The sequence below is a fragment of the Erinaceus europaeus genome, chromosome 20 (assembly GCF_950295315.1).
Source record: "Erinaceus europaeus chromosome 20, mEriEur2.1, whole genome shotgun sequence".
Classification (NCBI taxonomy): domain Eukaryota; kingdom Metazoa; phylum Chordata; class Mammalia; order Eulipotyphla; family Erinaceidae; genus Erinaceus; species Erinaceus europaeus.
Genome location: NC_080181.1, coordinates 15,094,925 through 15,110,047, shown reverse-complemented (window position 1 = coordinate 15,110,047; position 15,123 = coordinate 15,094,925). Strand labels below are relative to the sequence as shown.

The window sequence follows — 15,123 nt, the reverse complement described above, 5'->3', positions numbered from 1 at the left end:
AGGTTTAACTGCCCTTATACAATCAAATCATCTTAAATACATACTTTTTACTTTCTATCATAGTAAAAAAAAAATCCCAGTATTCCTAGTACTAGTTGTTTTTGGTTTGTTTTCTTTCTTTTTTTTTTTTTAAATATATATACTTATTTTCCCTTTTGTTGGTTTTTTTTCTTACCAGATCACTGTTCAACTCTGGTGTATGGTGGTGCTGGGCATTGAATCTGGGATCTTTGGTGCCTTACGCATGAAAGTCTCCCTAGCCCTCCTAGTAGTAGTTTTAAATACCAACTATTTATCATACTGTACCACAAATTTTACCATAGTAGACCATGACAGATACTGCCCTACTGATAACAAGGGTCATTGAAGTTTTGTGGGTTGGGATGCTGTTTAGGTAGAGACTGGAAAAGTGTGATGCAGCAGAAATAATCAGGCCAGCACTACAGAAAGAAATCAGTGGAGCTTGTTTCTGGTCAGTGAGTCTCAACCTTTTTCCATCTCAGTACACCAGTTCATTAATTCCTATACCTTGTCGTTTTTGACGGGTTATGTTGTTTTCGCCGGGCTGGCTTCACGGGCAGGTAACAGATGACCAGGGACTCATAGTTGAGCTGTAGGCAGTATCTCTTTATTCATGCAGGACGCAGCACAATCTAAGCCGAGCTGAGCTAAACTAAAGGTAAAGTACTCTAAAACTCACAATGCTGTCTTTATATATACTTGACAAGTAGGGTGGAAACAGGGTGTGACATAGAGAGGGTGGAGAGAAAAGTGACTGGTGACAATCAGAGTGTGACAAGGAGGGGGGGTGGAGGAAAAACATATCATGAAACAGTGGGGATTGAACCAATGCCCTGGAGGGAGGTGCTTGTTAACAGCGGTTATATAAATAGAATGAAGTGGTTATGTAAATAGAATAGTGTTAAGCAGGGGGGATTTAAACCAAATGAAACAGAAGGGGTCTCATGCATACCAACAATACCTTTCCTAAAAAATTCTGAGTTTTGTACCACTGACTGAAATGGAATCTTTGAGGTTAGGGGTAGATGGCATAATGGTTATGCAAACAGACCTTCATGCCTGAGACTACAAAGTCCCAGGTTTAGTCCCCGACATCACCATAAGCCAGGGCTGAGCAGTGCTCTGGTTAAAAAAAAAAATTTTTTTTTTTAAATCTTTGGTTTGGGTTTCTTTTTCTTTTTCTTTCCTTTTTTATATTTATTTATTCCCTTTTGTTGTCCTTGTTGTTTTTTATTGTAGTTATTATTGATGTCGTTGTTGGATAGGACAGAGAGAAATGGAGAGAGGAGGGAAAGACAGAGATGGGGAGAGAAAGACAGACACCTGCAGACCTGCTTTACCACCTGTGAAACTACTCCCCTGCAGGTGGGGATCTGAGGGCTTGAATCTGGATCCTTCTGCCCGTCCTTGCGCTTTGCGCCACCTGCGCTTAACCTGCTGCGCTACTGCCCAACTCCCAGGTTACTTTTTATTTTTTTTTAAATAATTTATTTCTTTATTGGGGAATTAATGTTTTACATTAAACAGTAAATACAATAGTTTGTACATGCATAACATTCCCCAGATTCCCATTTAACAATACAACCCCCACTATGTCATTCATCATCTTTCATGGACCTGTATTCTCCCCACCCACCCACCCAGGTTACTTTTTCTTATAAAGACTCCTAGTATGCAATATTATAAGACAAGATATACACCTAGATTCACTCCTTCAGTGAATCATTTCTTAGGGAGAAGCTTACTGATCCAAAGAAAACTTCTTTTAGAACAAAAAGTACCTTATCTGCTATAGGTATCAGCTAAATAGGCCTACATAAATTAGGAAGATTAAGCATGTAAGCCATGACAGCCTTTTCGACTGCCATAAGCTCCTGTGATGATTAGTAATACCCTAGTAACTGACTGACTGATTACTGAGAAAAATATCCTATTTTTTCATAATCATACTTTTAAGATCTTAGATACTAAAGAAACACACACACACATACACAAAGATATTAGATAATTTTAATTTCACTGGACAGGGGACTCGGGCGGTAGCACAGCAGGTTAAGCGCACATGACACGAAGATCAAGGACCAGAGTAACGATCCCGGTGTGAGCCTGGCTCCCCTCCTGCAGGGGAGTCGCTTCACAGGCGGTGAAGCAGGTCTTCAGTTGTCTGTCTTTCCCCCTGTCTGTCTTCCCCTCCTCTCTCCATTTCTCTCTGTCCTATCCAACAACGATGACATCAATAACAACAACAGTAATAACTACAACAGCAATAAAAAAGGGCAACAATAGGGAAAATAAATATATATAAATTTTTTTTAAAAATTAAAAAATGTCACTGGACTGACGGAAGTGGGGGATGGGTCAAAGTAGTACTCTGGCATTGAAGCACCTGAGATTAACCTCAGGACCTCACACTTTCAAGTCCAGAGTTCCACCATTGGGCCATCTCCTTGGCTATGCCACAGATGGTATTTTCATGGAAGTGTAAGCTTAATACGTTGTTTGTTACATGAAGGAATGATGAGAGATAGAGAGTTTAAATATTCATAGTTCTTTTTACAAATACTATTTATTTATTATTCAGTAGAGACAGAAATTGAAAGGGGAGAGGGAGATAGAAATGGAGAGAGACAGAGAGACACCTACAGCCCTGCTTCACCACTCATGAAGCTTCCTTGCTGAGGGTGGGGACCAGGTGCTTGGATCTGGGTCCTTATGCACTGTAATGTGAGCACTTAGCCAGGTGAGCCACTGCCTGGCCTCAGTGTTCATAGATCTCCTTTCAGATATCTAGCATATTTGATAGGGCTTTGGTTTTGGTAAGCAGTTTAGGGCTGCTTGTATTTTGTTGTTTTATCCTTTATTATTTTTCCATTACAATCTAGCTTCACCTATCAATAGATTTTTTTCTTCATTTTTTAATAGTGGCTTAACAGTATTTACCTAGGTTTCATACATTTTCATCCTTTTTATTTCATAGGTTCTATAATTTGCCTGTTACATTATCTCATTATGTTACTAGGGAAATTACCTATAAACCTATCTAAACTGAAATAAAGCTACATAGAACCACAATTTATTTTTTCTTTTGTTCTCCCACAATTTCCTTTTAAGTTTTGTCTTACATGAAGAAGCAAAGACTAGTATCTCCTAGGGGCCAGGTGTGGTGCACCTGGTTGAGCACACAAGGACCCAGTGCACAAGGACCCAGGTTCCGCATCTACAGGGGAAAAATTTCACAAGTGGTGAAGCAGGACTGTAGGTGTCTTTCTTTTTTTGCCTCCAGGATTATTGCTGGGGCTCAGTGCACAAATCCACTACTCCTGGAGGCTTTTATTTATTTTCCCTTTGTTGCCCTTGTTTTTTATTGTTGTTGTTATTGATGTCACCGTTGTTAGATAGGACAGAGAGAAATGGAGAGAGGAGGGGATGACAGGGGAAGAGAAAGATACCTGTAGACCTGCTTCCCCCCCCCCCCCCACAGGTTGGGGAGCCAGGGGCCCTAACCCAAATCCTTACTCCAGTCCTTGTGCTTTGAGCCATGTGCACTTAACCTGCTGTACTACCGCCTGACACTCTCTGTAGGCTATTTTTCCCCCTTATGTTGCCCTTGTTTTTTGTGGTGGTAGTGGTGGTGGTTATTATATTGTTGTTGTTGTTATTGATGTCATTGTTGGCTAGGACAGAGAGAAATGGAGAGAGGACTGAAAGACAGAAAGGAGAGAAAGATAGACACTTGCAGACCTGCATCACCGCCTGTGAAGCGAACCCCCTGCAGGTGGGGATCCAGGGGCTCGAACCGGGATTCTTATACCAGTCCTTGCACTTGGTGCCATGTGCACTTAACCCGCTGTGCTACTGCCCAGCTCCCTGTAGTTGTCTTTCTGTCTCCCTCCCTCTATCTCCCACTCCCCTATTCATTTCTGGCTGTCTCTATCCAATAAATAAAGATAATTTTAAAAAATAGAGGGAGTCGGGCAGTAGCGCACCGGGTTAAGCACACATGGCGCAAAGTGCAAAGACCAGCTTAAGGATCCCGGCTCAAGCCCCCGGCTTCCCACCTATACAGGAGTCGCTTCACAGGCGGTAAAGCAGGTCTGCAGGTGTCTATCTTTCTGTCCTCCTCTCTGTCTTCCCCTCCTCTCTCCATTTCTCTATCTTATCCAATAACAGCGACATCAATAACAACAATAATAATAACTACAGCAATAAAAAAAAGAAAAGAGCAACAAAAGGGGGTAAATAAATATTTTTAAAAAAAATAGTATCGTGGTCTGGGAGTGGCACAGTGGATAAAGCATTGGATTCTCAACCATGGGGTCCTGAGTTCGATCCCTGGCAGAACATGTACCAGAGTGATGTCTGGTTCTTTCTCTCCTCCTATCTTTCTCATGAATGAATAAATAAATTCTAAATATATATATATAGTATTTCTTATATCATCCCTGGTTATCTCAGTTTAGTAGGCTAGATGTTTTGTTTGTTTATTTATTTTTGTTTTTGCATTGCTGAGACCTCTTGAAAGCATGGTCTTACACCTTTGGTTGACTTTTTTTTTTTTTTAATTTATTTTTTCCCTTTTGTTGCCCTTGTTTTATTGTTGTAGTTATTATTGTTGTTGTTGTTGTTGGATAGGACAGAGAGAAATGGAGAGAGGAGGGGAAGACAGAGAGGGGGAGAGAAAGATAGACACCTGCAGACCTGCTTCACCGCCTGTGAAGCGACTCCCCTGCAGGTGGGGAGCCGGGGTTCGAACCGGGATCCTTATGCCGGTCCTTGTGCTTTGCGCCACCTGCGCTTAGCCCGCTGCACTACAGCCCAACTCCCTTTGGTTGACTTTTCAAGAGAGATGCAGAGGGCCAGTTGGTGGCACACATATTGCAATGCGCAAGAGTCCAGGTTTAAGCCCCTGGACCCCACATGCAGGAGGAAAGCTTTGCAAGTGGTGAAGCAGGGCTGCAGGTCTCTCTTGTCTCTCTTCCTAGTTCCCCCTTTCCTCTCAATTTCTGACTGTCTCTACCCAGTAAATAAATAAAGATAATAAAAAAAAGAGAGATGCAGGCAGAGAGGAGGAAACAGGGCAGGGGGAGACAGCATAATGCTTATGCAGACTAACTTCTGTGCCTGAGGCGCTGAGGTCCCATGTTCAACCCCACCCACACATATGCACCACTTTAAGCCAGAACTGAACAGTGCTCTGGTAACAAAATTAAAATAAATTAATTAATTAAAAATAATATATTTTAATAATAAAAAGAGAGAGAAGAGACACCAGAGTTTCCCCTTAGGGCAATCCTATGTTGTATGCTGACTTTCAAACCTGGCCACACACATGGCAAGGCAGGTGTTACTGCATGATTTACCTTTCCAGCTCCTAGTGAACTAGATTTTAATTAAGACCTTTCAAATATTATCTTCCCTTCCTTCTGTGATACATTCCATTCATGGTTTTTGTAGTATTTGAGCAAGATAAAGATTCAACAGATTGAGAAGGACCGAGGTGAGTGGGATAACCTGACTCCAGAAGCCCGCCGAGAAAAGGAGTCTGGCCTGCAGATGTTTGGACAGCTGGCACGTTTTCATAACATTATGTCTAATGAAACAATTGGCACCCTTGCCTTTCTGACATCAGGTAAGGGCACAAAGCACTGCTTCACCAAAAGATGCAGTAACTAGGGTCTGCTTCATTTGAGGATTTAGCTTGCTGAAAATATCAGTAAAGTCACACGGGCCAGGCAGTAGCACACTGGATCAAGTACATGGCATGAAGAGCAAGGACTAGCATGAGTGTCCCGGTTTGAGCCCCCTGCAGGGGGGTTGCTTCACAAGCAGTAAAGCAAGTCTGAAGTTGTCTTTCTCTCCCCCTCTCTGTCTTCCCCTCCCCTCTCTATTTCTCTCTGTCCTATCCAACAACAACAATAACAGGGACCACAAAATGGAAAAAACTGGCCCCCAGGAGCAGCGGATTCATAGTGCAGGCACCAAGCTCCAGCGATAACCCTGGAGGCAAAAAAATAATAATAATAAATAAAGTCACACTTTGGTGGCAGTATCCTCTGAGGTATGGGGGGGGGTGAATCAGTAGGGAAACTTTACAAATGCTAATGCCATTATTGAACTGTTAAGAACTTAGCCAAAAGACTAAGAAGTGATTGATAATACCCCATTATCAATAAGTAAAGAAATGATCACCACCCTGGCACAACTTCCAGAAAGTATAGCTTGGTAAAAATTTCTCTTGATGACCAATTAACCATACAAATATGTGGGAGATACGTATTTATCTGAAAAGTATTATTGAACTTGGGCTAAATTTAGTAGATCAAAAACATTTATCTCCATTGCATTTATTTATTTGTTTGTTTGTTTGTTTGCCATCAGGTCATCTCTGGGGCTCGATGCCTACACAGTGAATCCACCACTCCCACCAGCACCCCCTTTTTTATTTGATAGGACAGAAAGAGATTGAGAGGGGAGGAGGAGATATATAAATAAAGATAGCTAGATAGAGATATATAGAGAAAGAGATGCCTGCAGTATTTGCTTCACTGCTTGTGAAGCTTTCCCCCTGCAGGTGAGGATGGGGCTCCAGTCTGGGCCTTTGTGTATTGTAATGTATGTGCTTAACTAGGCACACCATAGCCCATCCCCCTACTTAAATCTTTTTTTAAATTTTTTTTAAATAGTAATTCCCAAAGATCTCAAATAGAACATGAGTAGATAAGTAAAATATTTGTAGTAGATTAGGTTTTCACAAATTCTGGCTTTTTTCCCTAGAGATTAAATCACTCTTTGTGCATCCTTTCCTGGCGGAGCGCATCATCTCCATGCTGAACTACTTCCTGCAGCACCTCGTTGGCCCCAAGATGGGGGCCTTAAAAGTCAAGGACTTCAGTGAATTTGACTTCAAACCCCAGCAGCTTGTATCAGACATCTGCACCATCTACTTAAATCTTGGGTACCTGAGATTAAAATTGGGAAAGCCAGCGGGGACATGAATATATTAATGTGAGGTGTTGATAATGGAATGACTAATGCCTTGTGTGGAAATAGAGAAGAAATTGTTCACTTCGAGTTGGTTCAGAAAGTAATCTTTATGTAGTTAAATAGTTTTAAATTATGAGTTACATATGACATTGTTGAGAATTTCCAGCTTTCTGCCTTGATGCGTGCAAAGATAAACTTCAGCCATTGCACTGCTGTGTGGTGAAGCAGCATAACTTCAAGGTCACTGGATAGTTAATGAATTTCCTTTGTAAAAATTACAAGAAATATTTCATATCAAAAGAACTTTTGTGGGGCCAGTCGAATAGCTTATGAGGACAGTGTGCTTTGTACATGAGCTGGCTTTCAGTCCAACCCCTACCACATTGAAGAAAGTTTCACTGCTGTGATCTCTCTCTCCCTCTTTCCCTCACTCTTCACTTTCTCTGCCTGTCTGCCTATCTGTGTCTATCATTTTTTTTTAAGATTGTGGAGTTGGGGACCAGGTGGTAGCACACCAGGTTAAGCACATATAGTGTGAAGTGCAAGGACCCACACAAAGATCCCTACCTGCAGTGAGGGGACGTCACTTCACAATTGGTGAAGTAGGTCTTCAGGTGTCTCTCTATCCCCCTCTCTGTCTTCCCCTGCCCTCAATTTCTCTCTGTCCTATCACCAACAAGAACAGCAATAACAACAATAACAATAAAAGCAATAATGGAAAGAAAATAGTTGCCTGGAGCAGTGGATTCATAGTACAAGCGCCAAGCTCCAGCGATAACTCTGGAGGTACACATACACAAAGAAAATTGTGGGGAGTCGGGCAGTAGTGCAGCGGGTTAAGTGCACATGCCGCAAAGCACAAGGACCAACTAAGGATCCCAGTTCAAACCCCTGGCTCCCACCTGCAGGGGAGTTGCTTCACAGGTGGTGAAGCAGGTCTGCAGGTGTCTTTCTCCCTCTCTCTTTCCCTCCTCTCTCCATTTCTCTCTGTCCTATCCAACAACAACATCATGACAACATCAATAGTAACTACAATAACAATAAAAAAAAGGGCAACAAAAGGGAAAATAAATAATTTTTTTTTAAAAAAAAAGGAAAAATATTGTGGAGTCACTCAGTTTTTACTGGGTCTCTTACCATGTATACAGAAAGCATGCTTTTTTTTTTTTAAATGTTTTTTGTTTATTAGCTTGTCAAACAACAACAAAATAATTTTCATGGCATATGATAGGAAGCCTTGTTCCTCAACCCTGTATTAGTTTCTCAGTGACCTACCTCTGATGCTCAGTTTCTTTCTGTTGCTGACCTTCCAGAGATGAGGAGAACTTCTGTGCTACTGTGCCCAAGGATGGACGTTCCTATTCCCCAACTCTCTTTGCACAGACAGTCCGAGTCCTAAAGAAAATAAATAAACCTGGGAATATGATTGTGGCTTTCAGCAACTTAGCAGAAAGAATCAAGGTGAGTCACAGGTTAAATAATCAATTATGAAACTTACTTATTTAGTGTGGACAAAAGAGAACCAGAGCACCACGATAGTATATATAATGCCTGGGATAAAACTGGGAAATGTTGTTTTTTAAGTATTTTATTTATTTTAGTTTTGAGAGAGATACAGAGAGAGAAAGACAGAGAAAAACACCAGAGCACTGCACAGCTCTGGCTTATTGTGGTGTGGGGGGATTGAACCTGGGACTTTGGACCTTCAGGCATGAGAGTCTCTTTGTATAACCATTATGCTGTCTACCCCCACCCTAAAACTGGGAAATGTTATGCATGTATAAACGATTGTATTTACTGTTGAATGTAAAACATTAATTCCCCAGTAAAGAAATTTTTAAAAAAATAATGCCTGGGATAGAACTAAGGATGTTATACATGCAATTCTGGCACTGTACCCACTGTACCACCTCCTTGGCCATGAGGATAATTTATTAATATGGAAAACAAACAAACAAAACATGGAGGCCAAGGAGGTAGTATGGTGGCTTAGCGTGAGTTCCTAAGGTGAAACCTGTGCCACAGTGACATTCTGGTTCATTGTAATTTATGATCTTTATAAAGAAAATAAGCTGGGAGTTGGGCTGTAGCACAGTGGGTTAAGTGCACGTGGCGCAAAGTGCAAGGTCCATCTCCCCACCTACAGGGGAATCACTTCACAGGTCTGCAGGTGTCTTGTCTTTCTCTCCTCCCCTCCATCTTCCCCTCCTCTCTTGATTTCTCTCTGTCCTGTCCAACAACAATGGCATTGATAATAATAACAACAATCAAACAAGGGCAACAAAAGGGAGTAAATAAATAAATATAAAAATTTTTAAAAAAAGAAAGAAAATAAGCTAATGGGGGGCCAGTCTCAGTGGTATACCCGATTGAGTGCACCCATTACTATGCCGAGGACCTGGGTTCAAGCACCTGTTCTCCACCTGCAAAGGGACAAGTCAGTGATGAAGCATGTCTGCATTTATCTGCCATAAAATTAAATAACAATAATAGAAAAAAGTTAAAGATAGCCACTGGGAGAGTAGATTCAGAGTATGGCACCAAGCCTCACTTATAACCCAGATGGCAATAATAATAATAATAGAAAGAATAACATGTTATCAGCTCAGCTGTGCTGCTTCTTACTCTGTCTTTTTTTGTTTATTTGGTTGGTGGGTTTTTTATTGGGGTTTTTTGTTTGTTTTTCCTTCTTTTTTTCTTGATACAGACAGAAATAGAGAGACACCTAAAGAATTGTCCCTTTGCTTTTGAAGCTCCCCCTGCAGGTGGATACCAGAGGTTTGAACCTGGATCTTCTCACATGGTAACATGCACTCTACTGAGTATGCTACTGTCCAGCCCTGACTAGTCAAGTTGGGCTTCATCCTTGCCTAGACTTTAGCAAGATGCGTCCCTGAGGAACTAGAGTCATGAGGGAATCAGATAATTGAATTTCCTTTAAATTACTATACCTTGGGCATTAGGTGATGGTGCACCTGGTTGAGAGCACATGTTATAATGCAAAAGGACCCAGGTTCAAGCCCCCAATCCCAGAAAGCTTCCCATCCCTCCTGATTTCTGGCTGTCTCTAATGAATAAAGATAATTAAAAATAAATAAGTAGATTCCTATACCTGTTTGTAGCTAAACCAGAAACTTTTTCATACTGGAACTGCCTGAGTGACTATTAATGCATATAATAACCTTTCCACCCCTTTTTGAATTTACAACAGGTCCATTGCCAGAAGGATGTTGTATGTGAGCTTTTTCTTTTTCTGTTAACGCTTTTTTTTTTTTTTTTTAACTAGAGCACAACTCAGCTCTCATTTATGGTGGTATAGGGAATTGAACCTGTTTCTTTCTATAACTGTTACATTATCTGCCACCACTCCTGTTAACACAAACCCATTTTCATTCATGCCTACTAGCTGCTGAGCCAACCTGAAGTTTCACAGTTGAAGTTTAATGCTAAACATGTTCTTACAATACCCACCTTGACTTATTCAACCTTCCCTGCCCCTCATGGTGCTGGGATCTTACAAAAGTCTAGGTCCACTATTCCCTGATTGATTTCAGATAGAGAAAGACAAAAGCAGGAGAGACTACACAACACAACTCCACTGTCAGTGGGCCTTCCCCTGGTGCTTTCCATGTGGTGCCAGGGCCTGAACCTGGGTCTTCATGTTTGGTGAGGTGGACACTTTACCAGGTGAGCAATCTCCTGAGCCCTTGGCTTTTTTTTTCTGATAATAGAAGCTGAAAATTATCATTGTCACTGTGAAATTTTATTAATGACCCTTTAAGGTCATTAAGGTAGAGAGCCCAGAAATAGTTCACCCCATAGAATATAAACCTTACAATGCATGAAGTCTAGGGCTCAAGCCCTAATACCACATGGAGCATCATGGGAGTCTCTGCAGACAGTGAAGTAGTGTTGTGATATCTCTCCCTCTCTTTCTGTCTCTCACTCTCTGAAATAAAAAGAACAAAAAATTTGACCTGGGATCAGTGGAATTGCACATGTGCAAGACCTGAATAACACAAAAGGAAAGAAAAAGATTAAGGTTATTGTCAACAAATATTCTAATTTCAACTGCGGTGTGGAATTTATCTTAACTACCTAGTGTTTTGTTTTCAGTCTCTAGCAGACCTCCAACAACAGGAAGAGGAAACCTATGCAGATGCCTGTGATGAGTTCCTGGATCCAATTATGAGTACACTGATGTCTGACCCTGTGGTGCTGCCATCTTCCAGAGTCACTGTGGATAGATCCACCATTGCCAGACATTTACTTAGGTATGTCAGGCCTGAAAGGCAGCATCAAGAGCATAGATAGCTTTGCTATTTTCTTCTCCAAATATAGTACTCTGTACTCAAGAGCTGACAATATTGTAGATTTATTATACATCAAGGAGATTTTTATGTTTATTTATTTTCCCTTTTGTTTCCCTTTTTTATTGTTGTTGTAGTTATTATTGTTGTTATTGATGTCATCGTTGTTGGATAGGACAGAGAGAAATGGAAAGAGATGGGGAAAACGGGGAGAGAAAGATAGACACCTGCAGATATGCATCACTGCCTGTGAAGCGACTCCCCAAGTGGGGAGCTGGGCGCTCAAGCCAGAATCCTTACGCTGGTCCTTGTGCTTAACCCGCTGCACTACCGCCCAACTCCCCACATTTCTCTTTCTAACGTGAAGTCAGCACAGTGTACTCTTGCTTCAGTATCAGAGTGAGGTGTCCAGGTCTTCTGTTTTTTGTTTTGTTTTGTTCTGCTTTATTTTTACTTAGAATATTATAATTTATAGAAATAACCCCATTTCCATTTCTCTCTTTCTTCCAGTGACCAAACAGATCCCTTCAACCGTAGTCCCCTCACCATGGACCAGATTCGGCCAAACACAGAACTAAAAGAAAAAATTCAACGGTGGCTCGCAGAAAGGAAACAACAGAAGGAGCAACTTGAATAAATACTGTGAACTAAACAATCCAAAACCAACCCCAGAGTGTAGATAAACAATTGTGGTTTCTCCCTTTCTGGTTCTGTTGATTTTTCTCTCCCCCCTTCACTAAATTAGAGAACTGCTCTTATTCAAATTATGATAATTAAGATTCCTAAGAACTTTACAGTGCTCTCCTGGCTTGCAGGAAATAATACTGTAGCATCACCACGTTTAGAAAACATCACTATTTTTATCCTTTGTTCTCTCTTCCTATTTTTTCATCTTTATTTTCCTCTCTTAAATTATATTAACTTTAACTACTAAAGCTTCCTGCCTCCTTACTATTTCTCTTCCAAGAACTGCTAAAACATCTTTGGTGAGCATTGTTTAAGTATAGAATGTCACATGTTTCAGTGACAGCTCTGGTACCATCAGAAAGTCTTGTTACCAAGGTATTTGCTGGTCCTTGACCAAATCATTAGCCCTTTCCTTGTTACAGCTTTATAATTTAAAGTGTCACATTTCACATAAAGCAAACACCTTAATATTTGAGTGGATTTTAAATAAGGTGATAAATGGGATGGGGGGGGGGAGAATCTTATATAACTTTTGTTGGTAGCTCTTAATAGTATGTTATTTCATAACTCAAACATATCATGGAGGAGAAACATTGTGGGGTAGTCACTACCCTACATTAGCCCTACAGTGTACTTAAGAGAATTAGTAGAACAAACTTGCAGTTGTGGCACTATTAAAAAAATGCTGAGATGAGCAAATAAAGAGAGCTTTTGGGCCCTTACCTCATGGAAATTGGTTGTTATTAGGACTAGACTTTAGCGGAAGAGTTAGGCAACAAATATAACTATGAAAAATGTCACTTTCAAACATTAACACGTGTTTTTTAATTAGTCGAGTATAAACTGAGTAGCACTTTATATTTCCCTCCCGTATAAGTTGTATGCAGCATGTAGTCATGTTTAACACTCTAGACAAACTCCTGAGCAGAAAGTGCATATAGTTACTGTATGTTGTAACTTGCCTCCTAGGTGCTGCTTATAACTCAGCCTTAGAACATCAGTTGAAAACTAGGAGTTTGAGCACAGCCTAGTCCACAACCATTTTAAATATTCGCTTAAGCCAATGTTACTAAGTAGATGGGCCCCCACTATTACAAGTTAAGCTTGAGCCCCCGACTCAGTTGTATAGCTTAACATACAGAATGAGACACATTTCTCTGTGGACTGTCCCTTTAAGCCCAAAGTATTTTAAGTACAGATAAAATAATATGATCTAGAAAAAGGGCCATTGCTTTTAGAGGACATTATTGTTAACCATCCCCTCATTCAGATAAGATGGTAGTTATATTCCAACACAAGTTGCTATAGGCAATTCTTGATGTGGTTTTGATAGTATCAGCTAGAAAGCCTCAAATCAGAGAGCAACTCACACAAGACAAAAAGTAGATGTTGCCTATTGCTTTGCTTATAAGTGAAAAAGAAAATCTAGGACCCTTCAAAAATACCAGGATGTAAGTTAACAATTGTGTGTGCTCTCTGTAAGATTTGATAGGATTTGTTTTCTTTACAATGAGGTTCAATTCATGTTTATTACCCTCCTTTGCTTCTCTGATATTGAATTGTAGATAAATAATCTGCCTAAATGCATTTATCTTCCAAATTCAATTTAATAGAATGTTTTCTTTTTATAAGGGGGAAGGGACAGTGGGAGGGAACGATCAGAGTTTTGTTGAAAATTGAAGAGGAAATGGATATAAAACCTCAGAAGGTAGCTGTTTCCAGCAGCTTTCTAGTTAACAACCTCTATGCTGCCTCCAGTATCTGTGTCAATATTCTACTTCTGTATTTAGTCTCAATATTGCAATTTTTTTTTTTTTTGCTGGCAAGCTTTTTTTTAGAGCTCTCTTCCTGAAATTTTTTATGAATGGTTATGGCATCATTAATGCTGCTAAAGTACCTTTAAACTCATCACAAAGGCAAGTGTGTAACTTAGGGCCACTAGTGGTAAAGAAACCAAGACACGTCTGTGCCTTTTTTTTCCTTAGAGTAATATAAGAACATCAAAAAAAGAGAGACTTAACAAGATGCTTTGTTGAAACTCAGAAGCAGATCTAAAACTAAATCAGAGCAGGATTTCTGACATACTTAGTTTTACGTGTTGACTTTGTTGAATTATAATAAAAAAATAAATAAAGACTAATCAGCTCTACTATTGCTTCCAGAGAGGGAAATCCTAAACTTGGAAAAATAATTCAAATAGGTTTTAGCAAGCAACCTGGGTTTGTGCTTTTTCTTAAAATATAGTTTTATTGGATATATGAAAACTAAAAGATACTATAAAAGTTTTCTCATATTGCAAGTGAATATGCCAGTTGCTAATTTGTCTCACACTCTACAAAAGCTTCATTACTTTATTTGATGCTGGTTGCTAAGCAGCTGTTGCACAGAGCATAAGTCTACTGGGTACCTTTATAAGTCAGAGGCTGATACTGCACTGTTGATGCCATGTGAGGAAATAATGCACATGTTCTGACAGCTAAACAGGAAAAGAACCTAGAGACAGAAAATGAACAAAAGGTTGATTTAAATAAAACTTAATTGACATAACTGTATTTTGAAACATTCCAGGAAGGCTACTTCTTGTCAAACTTGCCTGGGGGTGTTTGTTCAAAAGCTTGTATTTAATAAAGGAACCACCTGACTTAAAATCTTTGTTATTATTTAATTTATTACAATATTAAAACCTAAGGACAGTTTTAGAAATCATTCTGAAAACTTAGAGGATTGTAACCTTCATGATTTTTGTTTTATTTATCTTTATTATTGCATAGAGACAGAGGGAGGGAGACAGACAGACACGTGCAGCCCTGCTTCTCCACTAATGAAGCTTTCCTTCTGCAGGTGGGGACCAGGGACTTGAACCCAGATCCTTGTGCACTGTTAATATGTGTGTTTAAGCAGGTGTGCCACCACCTGACCCCTTTTTTTTTTTAATATTTATTTTATTTATTCCCTTTTGTTGCCCTTGTTTTTTTTTTTTATTGTTGTAGTTATTATTGTTGTTGTCATTGTTGGATAGGACAGAGAGAAATGGAGAGAGGAGGGGAAGACAGAGAGGAGGAGAGAAAGATAGACACCTGCAGACCTGCTTCACCGCCTGTGAAGCGACTCCCCTGCAGGT

The 15,123-nt window shown here is 40.1% G+C and overlaps 1 protein-coding gene and 1 long non-coding RNA gene across 3 annotated transcripts in view; both read left to right on the top strand.

Moving 5' to 3' along the window:
• Nucleotides 1-14,650, top strand: part of UBE4A (ubiquitination factor E4A) — a 47,274-nt gene extending 32,624 nt beyond the window's left edge. For both annotated transcript variants that reach the window (XM_007523615.3, XM_060179978.1), the window contains 5 exons: nucleotides 5,476-5,650; nucleotides 6,796-6,976; nucleotides 8,319-8,466; nucleotides 11,122-11,279; nucleotides 11,826-14,650. In XM_007523615.3, the coding sequence (XP_007523677.1) occupies nucleotides 5,476-5,650; nucleotides 6,796-6,976; nucleotides 8,319-8,466; nucleotides 11,122-11,279; nucleotides 11,826-11,952 (789 nt within the window). In that variant the 3' untranslated portion in view covers nucleotides 11,953-14,650. The remainder of the gene's footprint in view (nucleotides 1-5,475; nucleotides 5,651-6,795; nucleotides 6,977-8,318; nucleotides 8,467-11,121; nucleotides 11,280-11,825) is intronic.
• Nucleotides 942-4,845, top strand: LOC132534992 (uncharacterized). The gene is made up of 2 exons (XR_009546762.1): nucleotides 942-1,481; nucleotides 1,666-4,845. It is a non-coding gene; the product is annotated as an uncharacterized LOC132534992 (long non-coding RNA).
• Nucleotides 14,651-15,123: the final 473 nt, after the last annotated feature.